At 36.5% G+C, this 16,960-nt stretch overlaps 4 protein-coding genes across 4 annotated transcripts; 3 read left to right on the forward strand and 1 right to left on the reverse strand.

Moving 5' to 3' along the window:
• Positions 1-62: 62 nt before the first annotated feature.
• LOC114530793 lies at positions 63-9,756 on the forward strand. The gene is made up of 6 exons (XM_028552417.1): positions 63-149; positions 238-1,090; positions 1,239-1,532; positions 1,724-1,856; positions 9,423-9,529; positions 9,640-9,756. Exons 2-6 carry the CDS (start codon positions 803-805, stop codon positions 9,754-9,756), a joined length of 939 nt encoding a protein of 312 aa, XP_028408218.1. The 5' UTR covers positions 63-149; positions 238-802.
• Positions 1,886-3,533, forward strand: LOC114526138 (ATP-dependent DNA helicase Q-like 4B). The gene is made up of 2 exons (XM_028547658.1): positions 1,886-2,640; positions 2,735-3,533. The coding sequence occupies exons 1-2, from the start codon at positions 1,951-1,953 to the stop codon at positions 2,828-2,830; spliced, it is 786 nt and encodes a 261-aa protein (XP_028403459.1). The 5' UTR covers positions 1,886-1,950; the 3' UTR covers positions 2,831-3,533.
• Positions 9,757-11,146: 1,390 nt separating the features above from the next.
• Positions 11,147-12,761, forward strand: LOC114523587. Its single transcript, XM_028544564.1, has 2 exons — positions 11,147-11,220; positions 11,621-12,761. The coding sequence occupies exon 2, from the start codon at positions 11,629-11,631 to the stop codon at positions 12,379-12,381; it is 753 nt and encodes a 250-aa protein (XP_028400365.1). The 5' UTR covers positions 11,147-11,220; positions 11,621-11,628; the 3' UTR covers positions 12,382-12,761.
• LOC114523580 (26S proteasome regulatory subunit 10B) lies at positions 12,685-16,919 on the reverse strand. Its single transcript, XM_028544551.1, has 16 exons — positions 16,806-16,919; positions 16,460-16,539; positions 16,088-16,127; positions 15,799-15,851; positions 15,480-15,547; positions 15,237-15,351; positions 14,877-14,964; positions 14,694-14,755; positions 14,497-14,563; positions 14,333-14,389; positions 14,133-14,194; positions 14,006-14,044; positions 13,664-13,745; positions 13,278-13,358; positions 13,118-13,189; positions 12,685-12,905 (listed from the first exon to the last, which is right to left on the reverse strand). Exons 1-16 carry the CDS (start codon positions 16,909-16,911, stop codon positions 12,787-12,789), a joined length of 1,191 nt encoding a protein of 396 aa, XP_028400352.1. The 5' UTR covers positions 16,912-16,919; the 3' UTR covers positions 12,685-12,786.
• Between the last annotated feature and the right edge of the window lie 41 nt (positions 16,920-16,960).

Raw genomic sequence — 16,960 nt, forward strand, 5'->3', positions numbered from 1 at the left:
AGTATCTATCCGAATGACCCACAGTATCTGGCGGTCATTACCAAGGCCCACTTAGGTTTGTTTGGGGGACACACCTCGTTGCAAGGGCGTTTACACGCCTGGAAACGAGCGGTGGGAAGTTGAAAAAAAGAACCGATTCAGTTAAAAAGGTAACATTGCCAGGGCCAACATTCCTTCTGAGAGAATCATGTATAAAAACTGTTCTTTCACGATAGTAATTTAAGCGTTTTCTAACAGAATGTTATGCCCGTGGTTACGTCAAGCCCCAAAAAACTAGAAATCATATGTACATGGAACGTTCCTTCCAGCTAAAGAAACAACCTCGCCGTGACGCCGTACCTGCGGTTTTAGGGTAGATAAAGGATCGATGATGGTTATGAATTCGATACGAGCAATTGGTCTTTCCTACCGATTACAATAATTGATCAGAAATGGCTAGTTAGGTTAAAGTCACAACTTAGATAAATACAGAACGGTTGGTGAAGTTATGTGTTAATATATTACGTAAAGTAAAACCGTGGGGAGCCACTCTCCTCCGCAGAGGCTTTTTGGGTAATCTAACAATAATTGAGAATTATATAATACAATTGAGAATTATATGATATAATTCGTAGTAGCGGGCGGACGGGAGGGAGCTAATAATAGTAGCGGTGAGTGGCGGGCGGACGGGAGGGAGTCGGGCGGTTGCGGGTTGAAAAATGAAATTTGAGAAGCCTCTGCCATATAATGTTTCCAATATGGCGTCAAATTACATATCATATTATAATTACGTATCATCTCATGAATATTTTTCAAAATAAATATGGATGAGACTATAAATCAAACAAAGAATGTTTTGTCGTTGACTACCAGACCATTTCAAGAAGCGAATGTTTCCGGTAAAGTAATCTGTTCTAAATGTTATGAAAATACGAAAGAAATAAAATTTTATTTAGAAGATGCAGGTTTAATTCAACATTTTCGGGTGAAACATCGACATATGGCCCTTGACGAAAGACTTGTTAAAGAATGTAGGTTGCTATTTCAAGACTTGCATGGGCAGGAAACTTTCAGTGTATTGCAAAAACTAGCCAAGATTCGCGGCGAAGCAGTAAGTTAATGTTTATCTCTTTACTTTTGTAATTTTGTCAATTTTAATTTTTATGAGCAGTAAAAGCACAAAACCACAACTGCACAAACTGATCTTTGCGCACACAATAGGCAAAATATAAATATCTATTAAAATATTTATATTTCAGAATGTGAACTGTTGCAGTTTGCAAAAGTACGAGGAGTTTTCGGTGGAACACATTACTGAAAATTTGGCTAACAAGATGACTACTCTTAAAGTTATGGCAAGCACGAGACGGGAGGCAGCAAAATTATATGGCTTATATTTGAAACACAGTGGCATTCTAAAACATCTTAGCGGGAATCCTTGTCATGTTCGAGTTAAAATATCTTCTAGTGTAACTGATCACCTTGGCCAATGTTTTAAACTTTGGGATGCATGTGCAAAAATTTATGCTGAATGTTTTGTTTCCCCTAAGAGGGTAAGTTACCGTTTTTAAAATTTGCAACATACATTAATACTTGCCAGGGTTCCTGTAGCATGTGGATATTTAAGTTTAGTCTTTTTAATTGAATACTCGTTGGCGTTGCTTTAAATTGTGCAGGCATTTAAAATTTCAAATAATTTAAAATAATTGTATAAAGTAGTATTTCTTGTTTGTATCTATTGCAGTCTATGTTATTGCCAAGACATCAAACACCTGTGCCAGACAAGTGCTTGCAAATGCAAATTTCTCGAGAATGTAAGACACCTTTGCAGTTTCTCCAAACAGTTTTTGGACATCAAGAATTCAGACCAGGCCAAGGTGAAGCTATTGAGTTTATTTGTCTGGAGAAGATACAGTTGTAATTATTCCAACAGGTGGTGGTAAAACAGTTATATATACTCTTCCTTGTCTAATGACACCTGGCTTGGCATTTGTAGTATCACCTCTTATTATGTTAATGAGTGACCAAGTTGCAAGACTACAACAATGTGGAATCAACACATGCTATTACAACACAATGCTAACTGATAATGAAAGACAGAATATATTACATAATCTGAAACAGCCAGATTGTCAATATCAGTTTTTGTTCATTAGCCCAGAAGCTATTGTAACTGAACAATTGAAACATTGCTTGAGTCAGATTAGTCATGAGAACAGATTGAGTTTTTTCATCATAGATGAAGCACATTGTATTAGCACATGGGGTAAGGAATTTCGCCCAGCCTACCAGCAGCTTGGTACCTTACGGAGCTACAATGTTCCAATTATAGCACTTACCGGCACAGCAACAACTGAAACTTTGGATGCAATTAAACAAACACTTGAGATGGATAACCCAAAGGTAGTGAAGATGCCATGTAGAAGAGAAAATCTAATCTATTCAGTTGTTAACAAGGATAATAAAGCTAAAGAACAAGTCTGTAAAATAATTGAAGATGATTTTGCAGATGTATGTGGTATAATTTATTGTGCTACCCAAGCAGATACTGTCGAAATTGCATTTACTCTAAAAGAACATGGTGTGACAGCTACATACTACCATGCAGGGATGGAGGGTGGACAAAGGATGCAAAATGCTTTGCTTTGGCTAGAAAACAAGGTCAGAGTTATATGTAGCACAAACGCATTTGGAATGGGGATAGACAAAAAAGATGTTCGGTTTGTAATTCATCTAACTCTTCCTTCATCTTTAGAAGATTATATACAGGAGTCCGGGAGAGGAGGCCGTGATGGACACAGATGTGATTGCATTTTATTATTTCGTTTTGGTGATAGGATGTTCCATTTAAAGAACATATCTCAATTGTCATCAGAGCAATTTAAAGAAAACAAGCATATTCTTCTTAATGCTATTACAAGTTTTTGTATGGAGCGTTCAATTTGCAGAACACAGTTTATTACAAAATATTTTTCAGAATTGCCAGGTGGTGCATGCAAATTGTGTGATATCTGTCAAAAAGAAATTACCCACCAAATCAAGGATTTCACAAATGAAGCAAAAAGCATACTGGCATGCTTGACAAGTATGGTTGCAATCCAGAGCAAAGTAAAGGTCAGCATGCTGACAATGACGTATATGGGTTCCAAGGCGAAAGATATTGTTAGTAGTGGATTTCACATGGTTCCACAGTATGGAAAGGGTAAGGCCAATTTCCGAAACATTTCAGTTCTTACACACTTTGTACATTTTTTGATCTTCAAAGGATTTTTGAATGAACATGTTCAGCATGTAGAGGATAGATTATCATCAACATACCTAACAATTGGGAACATTCAGAATTTATCAAATGACTCTTGTAAGGTGTTTTATTGATGGGCATGTAAAGTAGTGGCAACAGCATACATTTAAACTGCACTTAAGATTAACTAAATATATTAGTAGGTAATTGTATATATTAATGCATTGTTCACAATCTATAGTAAAGATGGTTGCACACAAATCTGATTCTGGTTTAAGATGCAATTTGATGAAAAATAAGGGACACCACAAATCACACCACTAATTGTTTTAGGATGCAATTTGATGAAAAATAAGAGACACTACAAATTACACCACTAATTGTTTTTCTTAGAATCGTTTTATGTGCACCAAACTTTATAAGAAAGTTGGGTGGTATGTCACTGCCAATGACCAGTTGCTATATATATAGTTTTGCCACTGCTGTGTTTTCCATTTCCCACAGTAATATATACATAAAACAGTAAACAAATGCCAAGTTAGTTACACAATTTCAAGGGCAACTGTGCAGTTCACAAAATTGTACTATATGGACAATAAAATCCATATGTGATATGATTGTGATGCTTAACAATCAGAAGTGCGAGTTTTCCCCCAAATTTTTGCACGAAATGTTGCCACACATCTTTATTGTGTAACCCTTGCATTTCATTTCTGCAAATGCACTGGTAGATAGATCTATCTCGTAAACTTATTGTATCATGATGTATAAAATCCTTATCCCATAAGGATTTTATACCTCAAATCAGGAAAGGAGTCATACAGTTTTGCTTTAAAGCCATCCCTGATCTTCTCTTTACCTTTCTCGACCACATCAATCAAATTCTTGGGGACTTTTCCACTTGCATCACCTTTACCATCGAGGGAGTAGCATTCAATTTCTTTCCTTTCGTTTTCTTCAAAAAATGCCTTTTGGACACAGAACCAGGCACCTTTAACCTGGTCTGGTAATGGATCTTGGACAGAATGTCTGGCAGTATGTGTGTACATCAAATCCCTCTTTCTCCATGTATGCCCTTCTTATGTATTTCAACATATTCAGGTTGGCCATTAGCCGCTCGCACATATGAACTGTTGTGTGATTAGACACGTAATTCTTCAATGGCTGTACTAATTCGGATTCCACGTAAGCGTCGAGCTCTATTCCATTACCAGGTTTCCCAAGAAGGTTGACACAACAATTCTTCTGCAGCAAAATTCTTGTCGCAGCTGGCCACTTTACTAAGAAATTAACAATGTGCCGGAAAACTTCGGTGTAATAGTTACGGAAACCTAGTTGAGCGTACATGGGAGCCTGAGCTTGATATACAGCCTCGCGCGCATAACCATCTCCATTAGCTGTTGCCGCGTCATACATTTGCTGGAGGGGACCATACAGCAGAAATGAAGTAGCTCTGTGTTTAAAAGCAACATCATTTTCACATGATTTTGATAGCCACTCTTTAAATTTGGATAACAGCGTAGTGGTTGTGCTGCCCGTATTACGTAGTTGTTCTTTTGAAGGAAACTCGTTACTTCCCGTAAACTGAAGAGCTGCCGCAATACCGTATGCTCTACACGCATCGTTGATACCTTCTCTAACTTTTACTAGATTATTTTCTTGAAATTTTTTCTTTTTAAAAACTTCGCGTGTAAGTCTTTTTCGCTTAAGAACTTCTGATAACAAATAGTGAAAACCCGATGAACCATGCACCTTATATACCATTTCGCAAAAGTAGCCTAAAACAACAATAACAACAAAAATTTTTAAAAACTTGGTTTGAACCTTGTGATATCGTGAAGTGTTTGTGAAAGTTGATCGTCCAAGATGACAGCCGCTCAGGTTATCAAAATGCCAGTTACAACTTACAACACCATCGTTAACGCTTTCCCAAATACTTCACAATAAATTAACAATTACGGCATACCCCTATATGTAGTCCGTTTGGGAGGTAAAGTAGTAAACTTGAAGTCTGTAATGTAGAGCTGGTACATGTAAGACACATAAAGTATTGACATAGACATTTGTGCAATGTAAGCGCTAAAATAATGAGGGGTATCTGTTTCCCATGTTTAAATAAACCTAACGCTCATATTGTACAATTATCTACAGTATGTCAACCTTAATTGAAATAGCTGTATATATGAGTGTAATCATGTGTAATTTACTTTGTTACCTTTGTTGTGAAGGTCACCAGGACATAGACCAACCCACTGATACGACCTCGACCTGGACATAACCGCGCTATTTGTTTTACACGTTCCAACGTCTCCTACGATAGGCGTTATAAATCCGGGGACAGTTCGGTTGAAATGCTGGACAGTTCTTTTAGGATGTTCATTTGCGGTTAAACTCTCCTGAAATGTTGCATCGATTGAACGAATGAAATCATCCTCTTCGTCTGACAATACCTGGTCGTATTCAAATATTTGTTGAATGTCCTCAAGATTCAATTCTTTAGCCATGCTGAGTGGTGACGGAACACTTGTAAATAACGGTCCAGAATATTTTGCTCCTGATTCAACTAAATACTTGCATATATTACCGTTTTTCCCATGAACAGCAAGGCTTAGGGGCGTCAAACCACATCCCTCTCGGCAGTTTACATCCATACCAAGTTCCACAAGATACTTTACAAAGTTCTGATGACCTTGTTCAACAGCTACATGTAAGAGACTCCGTTTCAAATGGTCTTTGACTGTTGTTAATGCTCTGTTTTCAAGGCTCGAAATAGACATCATGTAAGTCTCTTCAGAATTTGCAGTGTTAGCGCTCATCATTTCATGCATTAAACCATTATACGCTTCCCAGAATGGTTTGTCTTCATTCTGAAAGCGATTCCTTTCTCGTTCAAGAGTAACGGTCTCTTTTGTAGAAGTACGAATACCTGGAGCGTCTTCTTCATCAGAAGCAAACGAAAAGTCATCCTGCGAATCGTCTTCTGTAAGTCCGTCGAAGGTTTTCCTTGTCGATCGCATTTGACTTTCGGTCCGCTTCATATTCTGCTCGTGACTCTTTTGGCTAAGTAGTAGCTCGAAATGCGCCCTTGAAGAAATAACATCAAAATTACCAGCAACGCAGTTGAACGGTACACATTCTGCATTTTTTCCCCCTTCTGGCAAACTGAAATCCTTTGACAGCTTGTCCAAAATACTCATTGTTCCAAAGATTGTGCTATTATCTTCCAACGACAGTGGCAATATGTGTACATTGCTCTTCGAACTGTGGGATGCATTCGGTAGGAGATCCTTTTCTACTGGTATATCTAGCGTATACTTTTCAGTGCTCTCGAAATTTAGAGGCAGTGGCTATATATGCATCTATCTGCTTCTCAGTCATTTCCTTAAACTGATGCACAGTGAATGGCAGTTTGTTCAAAGCAATATCTAAAAGTTCCACTAAGTACTTGTCAACAAATGCATTAAATAGTTTTGCCTTCTCGTCGTCACTCTCTAAAAAAATATCGTCTGGCTTCATGTCCGTCGCTGAACCTTGTGGTGTTATGCAAGATTCCTTACTCATTGAGTACTTCATCCATTCCATCTACATTTGGTATTAACAATGCTTGACCAGTAAAGTTCCACATTGTTGGACCAGCACTTTTGAAAAGACGCAAATGTTTCCTCTTCCCGCGGTAGATGTTTATATTGTCAATCATCAAAATGACTGGAACATTCACTGGGGATAACTGGGCAATATCTTTCTCTCGTTTCTTTTGCTGCTCGTCAAAGAATTTCATGGCCTTCTCCCAGCTCACCGTTAAGCCTAGATGATTCATCATGGTGACAAATCTGAGCCCTGCTCCAAATGATATGCAAAGATATGTAAACATGAGCCTAAAATCGTTGGTAAGTTTTTGATTTCTCAAGCTCACCAAAATAGCTAAAGCATGGACTGCACTCTTGACACGATACTCACTGACAGGTCGCCCATTTTTCTTGTGTAGAAAAATAGTACATAGCACATTAAACAAAAGTGGACAATTATCTTTAACATCTGAAGTCAATTTGGAAAAACATCCAGTGAGGTCACATTCAGTTAATGTTTTTGAACTAAGTTCTGTGTTCAAAAATGTAGAGAATACAGAAATTTCTTTTTGTAATTGATCTACTTCAAAAGTACAAATATTTTCACACTGAGTCTGTTTTGATGTTAACTGGTTAATTGCTTTCTGAAGTAGACTTGTTAGTAAGTCATTCAGTTCCTGCAGTCTGTTGTGTGCTTCTAGTTGCTTGTGTAGCAATGCCTTCACAACATCTTTGTTTACATTTTTTTTGATAAATGGTCATCAACATTCTTTCTTGCTAAATCAAGTTCATTAGTAGCACTGGATATCAGTGTCTTGATGTTTGCTATCTCTGGACTTTCGTTTAATTCCAGTGAGGGAACATTGCTTGTGGACACTGGTGCAGAAAACGATTTAATACAAATATTTTTATAAAGCTGAATGCGGTCTGGTCCAGTACCTTTTCTAATGACCATTGAGTTTGGAAATGCCAATTTGACAGCATTTGTGGCCTGTATTTTTTGGTAGTTGTTCAACTGTAGCACCTTCATAACAGCTTCTTGCTTTACCTGAGCACCTTCTCTCTCTTCAAAATGCTCTAACAACATTTTGACATAGCTCTCCCTTCTTCTTTTGTAAAATACTCCACTTGGCTTTGGCAGTTCGCATGACTCTATTAAAACACAATAAAAAAACAAAGTTAAGTATACAGACATAAAGTTAATGTTACATTCAATTAATATTACTGTACTTTTACATTTTAAACCACAGTGCTACTATCTTATTGTAATGACAAACATTATGATAGCTATAATGGAAAGCTTCAATTTGTGCTAGAATGTGCATCCACCAACACACATTAAGTAACTCAAACACAATAAGGTTTAGGTGTTTAGCTGTATACTGTATATAGCAACTGGTTATACAAAACATATAAACTAAAATGTTCAGGTTATGAAGAAAAAACATTTTTGTAGATTTTAATAATACAATATAAATTTAAAATATGATAATTAAATATTTGAAATAAATTTTCAATTTAACATTTAAAGGTTCATTAATAATTAACAAAGAGGGGAGGGGGCATTTCAACCCAGCAGTTTAGGGGAGGGGGACTGTCAAATTACCTAAAAATAAAGCAAGCAGTTTAAGGCAGGGTTTGCAATATACAGTACATAACAATAGAATAATTTATGAAATAATTACCAGATGTTAACAAAGGACTTCCAGATTGCATATTCATGATCTTTGAAGGTGGCTCATTTTGTCTTTTTGAATCTGGTGTCAAATCATGCTTCCCAGCTACAGGTACTAGTTGCCGTTGTTTCACCTTCTTTGGAGTACTTGTCAATACAGCACTCTGTATTGGCATGGGCAAACAGCCAAGGTCTTCATCACAGCCTTCTCAGCAGACATAGGAAAACAAGCAAGGTCTTTACCATCATCTCTCTCAAGTGGCATTGGCAAACAACCAAGATCTTCATCATTATCTGATTTATGACAAATTTCAGGATAATCAATTATGGATAATAATTTGTAGTTTACAGATTTATACAATGAACTGCCAGTATAGTGTAAACCACTTGCATTCAGTGGTGTAAACAGAAAAACAAAACAAAATATACGATAAAAATATATAAATACAGTAGCCTGTAGCTGACGACGATTTTAATATATGCAAGCCAATGGCAAAATTAACATAACTACATATGTAAATACTTTCACTTCTGAAACTTGCCAAAATATCAAGGCAATCGAATGATATTAATTAATCTTGCATCAATATTAATATAAACTTGAGTAAATTATAACATTTTATGCATTTGTTAAAATTAAACTAATATATTATACTTACCATCTAGACTCATATTATGAAAAGAGCGCTCAATTTCTTCTATATCGCTATCGAACTCAGCCATTATAATATCGATTGTACCAGTAAACCGCCAAAACCAAAGAACCGCATTTCACACCAAAGAACCGCACGTTATATGGCAGAGGCTTCCCTTCTTTTTTTCCCCAACCCGCAACCGCCCGACTCCCTCCCGTCCGCCCGCCACTCACCGCTACTATTATTAGCTCCCTCCCGTCCGCCCGCTACTACGAATTATATCATATAATTCTCAATTGTATTATATAATTCTCAATTATTGTTAGATTACCCAAAAAGCCTCTGCGGAGGAGAGTGGTGGGGAGCCACCTTGAACAAACACGGCAAGTGGTTTCCTGATAAAACACAAATAAATGATTCAACACTTTCACACGTATTTTTGTCTTGCTTCAGAAAAAATATCATTCTGTTTTCTGTTTGTGAAAGATTTAATGTATAACTATGAGACTTGCATCTATATATAGTTTTGAATAATCTATAAAGGATGATGTCACAGTGGAAAAGGCCATTCTGCGCAGTGAAACTGCAAACATCAGTGACAATTCGTTTCCGACGTGTTGTTTACTTCATCACGAGTGGTATAGGTGGATGTCAACATGAGCGATAGGCAAGATAGTCTCATTTTGCATTCAAGCTCTGAGAAGTAAGTTGCGAAATAACATGCTCGAGATTTTACTCGATTTAATCGGAGGTTTTGGAGAACGGTTGTGAGTAACGGAAACACTATAGAAACATAAGGAATATGAGCAATATAGACAAGTTAAATTTCGAGAAAAAAGGCTTACAGTGATTTAATAACTGAGCTAGGATAATACATTTACCGTAAAATGTATTTTCGACAAAAAAGATCAAATTAGGAATTGGACGAAGCATGATTAGCCCATCATTTTCCTCATGTAGAGTTAAACTGCGGATACTTGATGGATGTAAAAGCTAACTTTCTATTTTAGTATATGAGAAGAAGAATTGAATATTTAAATGTATTATTGTACGGAAAAGCCAATGAAACCACGTAACCACTCGTGACTTTGATACTGAAATCGATCTTGACGAGAGTTGTCTCATTACAGTGATTCGTCTGGAACAGATAGTGACTGTGAAGAAGAAATCAAAATACGTTGGGTAACACCGAGTGCGAACCAAATGTTGACACGGTAAGTACGAAACTGCGGTCTTTATAACTTCACTGTCTGGGGCCAGTTGTATAAAAGACCAGTTAATTTTTAACTGTAGTTAAGGATAGAATTGGCCAATAAGAGTTGTGCCGGATTTCTGAGTTAACTAGGATTTAACTATGCAAAATGTAGAGTTTATACAACTGGCCTCTGGTTTCAATTTATTCGAAGTTGTTGTGAACATGTCAAGGTAGTTGATGTGATCTATAGAGTCGTCGGACTCGGTTACGTGTTTGCTGTCGACAACGACCGACAATCATGGGAAAAAGGCAGTCATCAATCAAGTCTTCTCAAGCCTGTTATTTGAAGGCCGTTTAGATTAGCGGCAAATGAGTCAAAAATTCGAAAGTTTCACAGTATCATTTATGATTTATTATCTTATCCATGACAGTGTGTTATCACGCAAAGGTAGCAATAAGAAAGATAAAGACAGATTATCATCGACAGAGCAAGCGATTCCAAGTGATCAAAGCAAGAAAATCAGAGAATTAAGGGTATATACAATTATATTATCATCATTGTCCAAAAACAACTGAGGCACATGAGATCACTGGGTTGGGCAAAAAGTGTGCATATTCCTGCATTGCTGAAAATTCTTGTTTCAATCAATCAGTCAATTAGATCTGTTCTTGACTTGCATGTGTACATTTTAGCCGTTTAGCGACTGCGTAAATAAGAGTTTTCGAATCGAGGGAGCCCTATAGTGAAGTTGTGGGGGACACATTGCGAGGTTCCACAACAATTTTTCGGTCCGATTATCTTGTGTAAAAATATTAAATTCAACCTTAAATCCCATCAATTTAGGAGAGGTTAAAAGAAAAGGAAAAACTACTTTATCAATTAGAACAACAGGAGAAAGAATTTCTTGGCATCGATAACCAGAGTCAAGGTAACAAATCATGCATGACTAAATGTTGTGTTGTGTGTGATTTGGTGTTTTCTGAACATATCTTATCAATTAACAATTAAAACAAGAGCAAATTCTTTAAAAGTAAGCAATTAACAATTAATGTCAGCAATTAACGTAGTTTGAGATGCAAATCATGCATGCGTGTAAATTATTAAAACAAACAAAACTATAACGACACATTCCTTTATACTTTTATAATTATCGTGATAAATCCGAACATATTTTTACACGACGTACTCCATACAGACCATACTATACAAACAAGTCACTGAACTAAATAGTAAATAACCCCGTCTTAATCTATATACCTATAGTTCAGGAGTTCCTTTGAAAGAAGCTAACCTATAGCCATATATTTGTTAACTTTTTTATATTCTAGATACAACCATGTTTAGAATTGAATTTAAAACCACGATGTCTAAGGATTATTACTTGATAAAAGGCTGTCCAGAGACATTCATCCCAGCTGGAAAATCGGTGACTATATTTGGTCAACTGCAGAATAAACGGTGGAGATGTGTCGTGGAGGATGCTGATTATGCTAATAATGTTCGTTCCTCCAACGAACTATTCGATCCCTTCGTTGACGAAAAAAAGGACACAAGGACTTGTGATGTAAGTCGGAATATAGTCCAAGAGAAAAAGGACAGCAGGTTCCTTCCCTGCTATCCATTGATTGGAAGCCTTCCATCGAGCGTTATAGCTGACTTCAATGATAGAATGAACTTAGAGAATGATGATAGCAAAGCTTTATATTCTAAAGACCATGACATAGACGGAGACATAGAAGACACGAGCATAGATATAGACCATTCTGACATAGTCTTGTGTGAATGTGGCCGACGTCTACCGTCATCTCATGATGTACCCCCAAGGTTACCATCATGCTCCTTCTGTCAGTATTGTACCTTCCCTAGTCCCATTCAAACAATCACCCCTGAACATTTAGAGCAACTAAATTTGCAAAGATTTCCATCCATGTCTGCTGCACATCTTCCTACTTTACCAGAATCTCCCACAGAGTCAACTATAGCCGAGTTGAACATGGCTTTAGAAAGTCTGGCAAAACTTAGACCACGTTCGCGGCCTGCTTCAAGTGGATCAGATGGCAGCTGCCGTAATTCTTGGACATATCGTTAATTTATCGTATGTATACAAAAGAACGTGGATGAACAGTTACAATGACTATTAACAATAGCTTCCTCATGTAGGTCTTGGTCGTCAAAGACAAAGGCGACATTACAAGTGGGCATTACGATAGACAGTCTGTGGACGAAACTGTAAATGAAATTTCTGTAAACGAAAGTTTTATTGGCTTCGCAAAACTAACAAGCCAATCAAACTTCGTGTACCATCAGGCATTCCACGTTTGACGTCATTATGAGAAGGGTCTATTGTGGAAACACATTACATATAAGGAGACAGTGGAAAACATTCATCCATTTGTGAAAGGCTTTCTTTATTTAAAAACCTGAACTACGTTTAGATATTATCAGTATTGAAATAATTGGCTTTCTTTGAGGGGCATTTGAAGCAGTCTCAAGTTCAAACTGGTTTGTAATCTAATTTCGTCTCCAGCTTCTTATTATCGGAAACTTTGCGGACAGCTTTCATAAAATCTTCCTGCACAACATAATCACGATCAGCGCGAATGGCAAACATTCCTAAACAGAAAATAACAATAGGTATCATATATAAGAACACAAGACAATAATAAGAATAACTGTTTTTGTGAGCTCAATATATATCTATAGCAAGAATGACCTATAGTTGTTTGTTTAGTAAAACAATTTCCATGTATAAGAGCCCTGTTTACGCCGCATCCTGGCTTCAACAAGGTCAGATTAAGTCAGATTCATTGAAACAACAACATTACCTGCTTCTGTACAGACATTCCGTAAGTCCGCACCGTTAAAACCATCCGACAACTTGACCACTGCCTCGTAGTCTTCAGAAAACAAAAAAACATCAGGCTAAAAAATTCTCACAGGCTAGACTTTAGCACGAAACTCCACAATTACGTAATCGTATATTACCTATTTCTCCATGTTTTGTAATTGGACCGGCGTGAATCTTCAGAATATCCATCCGAGCTTGTTCATTTGGCAAGGATATTTCTAAAAATGCATTAAACATTGGTTAAGATTTTTGCACTTTCATGTACCAAATATTCCGCTGATTCAAGTTGGGTTGTCTTCTCAGACGGAAACTCTGAGGGCGTAAAGGAATATTGGGCTGTAGTCACTGATCCTAATAACATCAAAGCATTGCAAGCAAGTATGTCTTCAGCTCAGAGTTTAAGGTTTATTGTTTTGGAAGAGAAACCTTAACTAAACTTTAGCTGCATGTATACGCATATAGTTGAAAGGAATACGTATATCTATGTTTTTAAGCACAGCAAAGGCAAGAAATGTACACTTGCCAATTTTACGATCAAGTCGTCCAGGACGAAGCAACGCGGGATCCAACGTATCGGGTCGATTGGTTGCCATAATCATTTTAACCTATCAGTATATATATATATATATAATTAGATCATTGAAAGATGGTACAGTCTGCGTTTAATTTTCCCAATGCATTTGCAAATGTTAGTGAGGTTGAGATTTGACTTCCACTACCCTACCTCGCTATTGCGTTCATGATTGGTTAATCTGATAGAATTATCACATTTGATTGGTTGACGTATTCACCTCAATTGTAAAGGTAGTGGAAGTCGAATTTGAACCTGGCTAATGTACAACACCTACATATGGTAGAAACAGACCTGTCCTAGTCGATCAAAACCATCCATTTGATTCAGCAACTAAAATGAACATAAGACAATAAGCAAGACCAACTTTCTACAAAATACGTCCCGTTGCAAGAACATGTTGGAGAAATCGTTGATGTACCTCCATAAGAGTTCGTTGAATCTCTCTGTCCGCAGACGTCCCTTCGGAAAACCTTCTTCCACCTTTAAAGAAATCAAATTACATAACAAATATTCTACTTTATCGCACGGGTGTCCAGTTTGACTTGGGGACGTTTTGACTTGGGACGTTTCGACTGGTAAGTGCCCTGATTAATGTTGGATATATTCTCGTATACCTACCGATAGCGTCTATCTCATCCATGAAAATTATGCATGGTTCGTGATCTTTAGCATAACCTAGGAAATGAACAATCAAGCCCCACGTGAATAGAAGTGTACATGAAAAATGATAAATTAAGCATTGGGTCGTAAATAAACCCGAATGATTCGAGTGTCAGCCTTACCGAACATTTCGCGGATAAGTCTTGCACTTTCGCCGATATATTTGTCTACGATAGCGCTGGAAACAACCTAAACATGTTTAAAACGGCAAGAGTATTAATAAGCTTAGTCCAAGGCTCTCTCTCTCTCTCTCTGCATGCTGCTCTGATATATTTAAAAAAGTTTGTGTGTTGCTGAGTGTTTGACACCTAAAGCCCACCTTTAAGAAATTACAGTCTAGCTGACTTGCTACAGCCTTTGCAAGAAGAGTTTTTCCAGTTCCTACAGAGGAAAGAAAATGTTCTTTGACAATTCGTTGACAAATTGAGCTATTTACAATTCTAAATGCAATTTGATTAAATTACATGTATAGTAAAGAATCAACAAAATTTATACAGTATACCTGGTGGTCCATAAAGTAAACATCCTTTTGGAGGCTGAATACCAACTCTGAGAAACAGTTCTGGATTAGTTAGAGGCAACTCAATAACCTTAAACCAAGAATACATTTTCATTAGGCATTATAAAAATGGGAGACAACACAAAAATTCTAGACAAGATATATAATATACGCTGAATTGAGTCCAACCTGCTTTCGGTAACTAAGATTTTAGAGACATTATATTGTAATACAACTCTTATTAAATCATGGTTTATGTCCTTAAATTGTCACTTTGATCCTACCTGAAATCTAAGGCCCTATTATTATATGTGGATTGGAAAAGGCTTTAGGTAATCCAATGGCCAAGTATTAAACACATACTTCTCTTAATTCTCGTATTTGTTCACCCAATCCACCAACATCAGAGTATTTCACATCTCCAGGATCTTCATGGGTCATGTTATAGACCAACGGATCAACTTCACGAGGTAAACACCTGCCATGAAATACTTGCTGTTGTAGTATGTTGGTAGCATATTTTGCCAATTAAAGTTTATGATTTAGAAACATTCACAAGTTCAGACAAATGTGCTTGTAAGTTAATACTATCATAACTAAACATACCTCATAATTGTCAACGTAGTCATATCCAATGCCACTCGGGTTCCAGCCTTCAACTTGTTTTTATCCACCTAGGAAGGAAGAATGTCATCTTACTGTTCTGTAAATGTGGTCATTTTATGACAGATGATTATGACTTTACTGGACATTATGAAGAGTTTCCGCAAGCTAAATTGGACAATTTGCGAAGCTAAATATATAAAATAGAAAATATGGTTGGGTGATTTTTGGGGGACAAATTAGATTCCTAAAATATTGAACAGAAGTTTTGCACCCTATGGTTCTTGAACTACCGGTATTCTAAACATTACAAAACACCAACCTGTCTTCGGCAACCAACAACATATCTTGGTCCATTTGTGGCTTTTACAATAACTACAAATTGAGCACAACATATATAAATCAATGAAAAATAATGAATGTATACAGTGTAGGGATATATTTTAATTCATAGTTTGGGATTATTAGGCGTTAAATAGGCAGGGACGTTTAATACAGTAAATGTTTTGAAACAAAATACTAGCCATTATTGAATTCATCTATAATTAAGCTACTCAATTTGCACAATATACTGTGCAATCAATATATATATATATACATCCTAAACTCACATTTCTCTTCGGTTAATTGACGTAGAACTTCACCAACAATCTGAAGAAGAAATACACACTGCTAAACCAAAACTGTTGTTAATCTAAACTGAACATATTGGCTGTATGCAAATGTATATATTTGATAATATAAATATTATGTTACTTTTCAAATTGAAAAAAAAATTGTTCTTGGGATTTGAAACCAAATGAATTTGCAGAAAGATTGAAATTTTTCAAAATGCTTCTATTGCCATTTCCAGGTTATGCTGGTCAATGGTTCTTTGATAAATCTTTTTGGATGGTGTATATCAATGAATCATTAGTTAATGCCAGTTTATTTTTGACCAAACTACGAAACAGACAGTAACAGTCCCTTTTATTATACTGTACCTGTCCAACGCTCTGAAGAGCTTTAAGGTCGTTTTCAGACTTGTCATAATCCTTTGCCAACTCTTTCAATTCTTCACGCACTATAAAACACAATAAAACGTTAGGAACTGCACAGTTAGTTATAAAACTTTTGAAGGGAGTGAAATATTCTCCAACTATTTAACAGATGCTATTCCGTAAGACAAATTTTGCCATGTTGATCGGTGAAAAGGAATTAAGTTATAAGTTTATCTAATAATACCTTAATAAAATTATCACTGACTTTAATACTAACAAAACTGGTAATTTTAATAACTTCTTTTGGGTAATGTACACACAGATTAGTTCAAAAAAAAACTATACTTACTTTTCTTCAATTTAGCTTCAAGTTCTCGGTGTTCCAAAAGCTTTTTCCGGTGGTCTGCTAAACATTTTTCTCGTCCTGTAGCGTTTGTGGTTGAATCGTTCGCCATTTTGGAAATGATTTGATAACCAGTGCCAATCTCCCAACAAAAAAACACG

The sequence above is a fragment of the Dendronephthya gigantea genome, unplaced genomic scaffold (genome assembly GCF_004324835.1).
Source record: "Dendronephthya gigantea isolate DGI-Jeju-01 unplaced genomic scaffold, DenGig_1.0 000001F, whole genome shotgun sequence".
Taxonomy (NCBI): Eukaryota; Metazoa; Cnidaria; class Anthozoa; order Malacalcyonacea; family Nephtheidae; genus Dendronephthya; species Dendronephthya gigantea.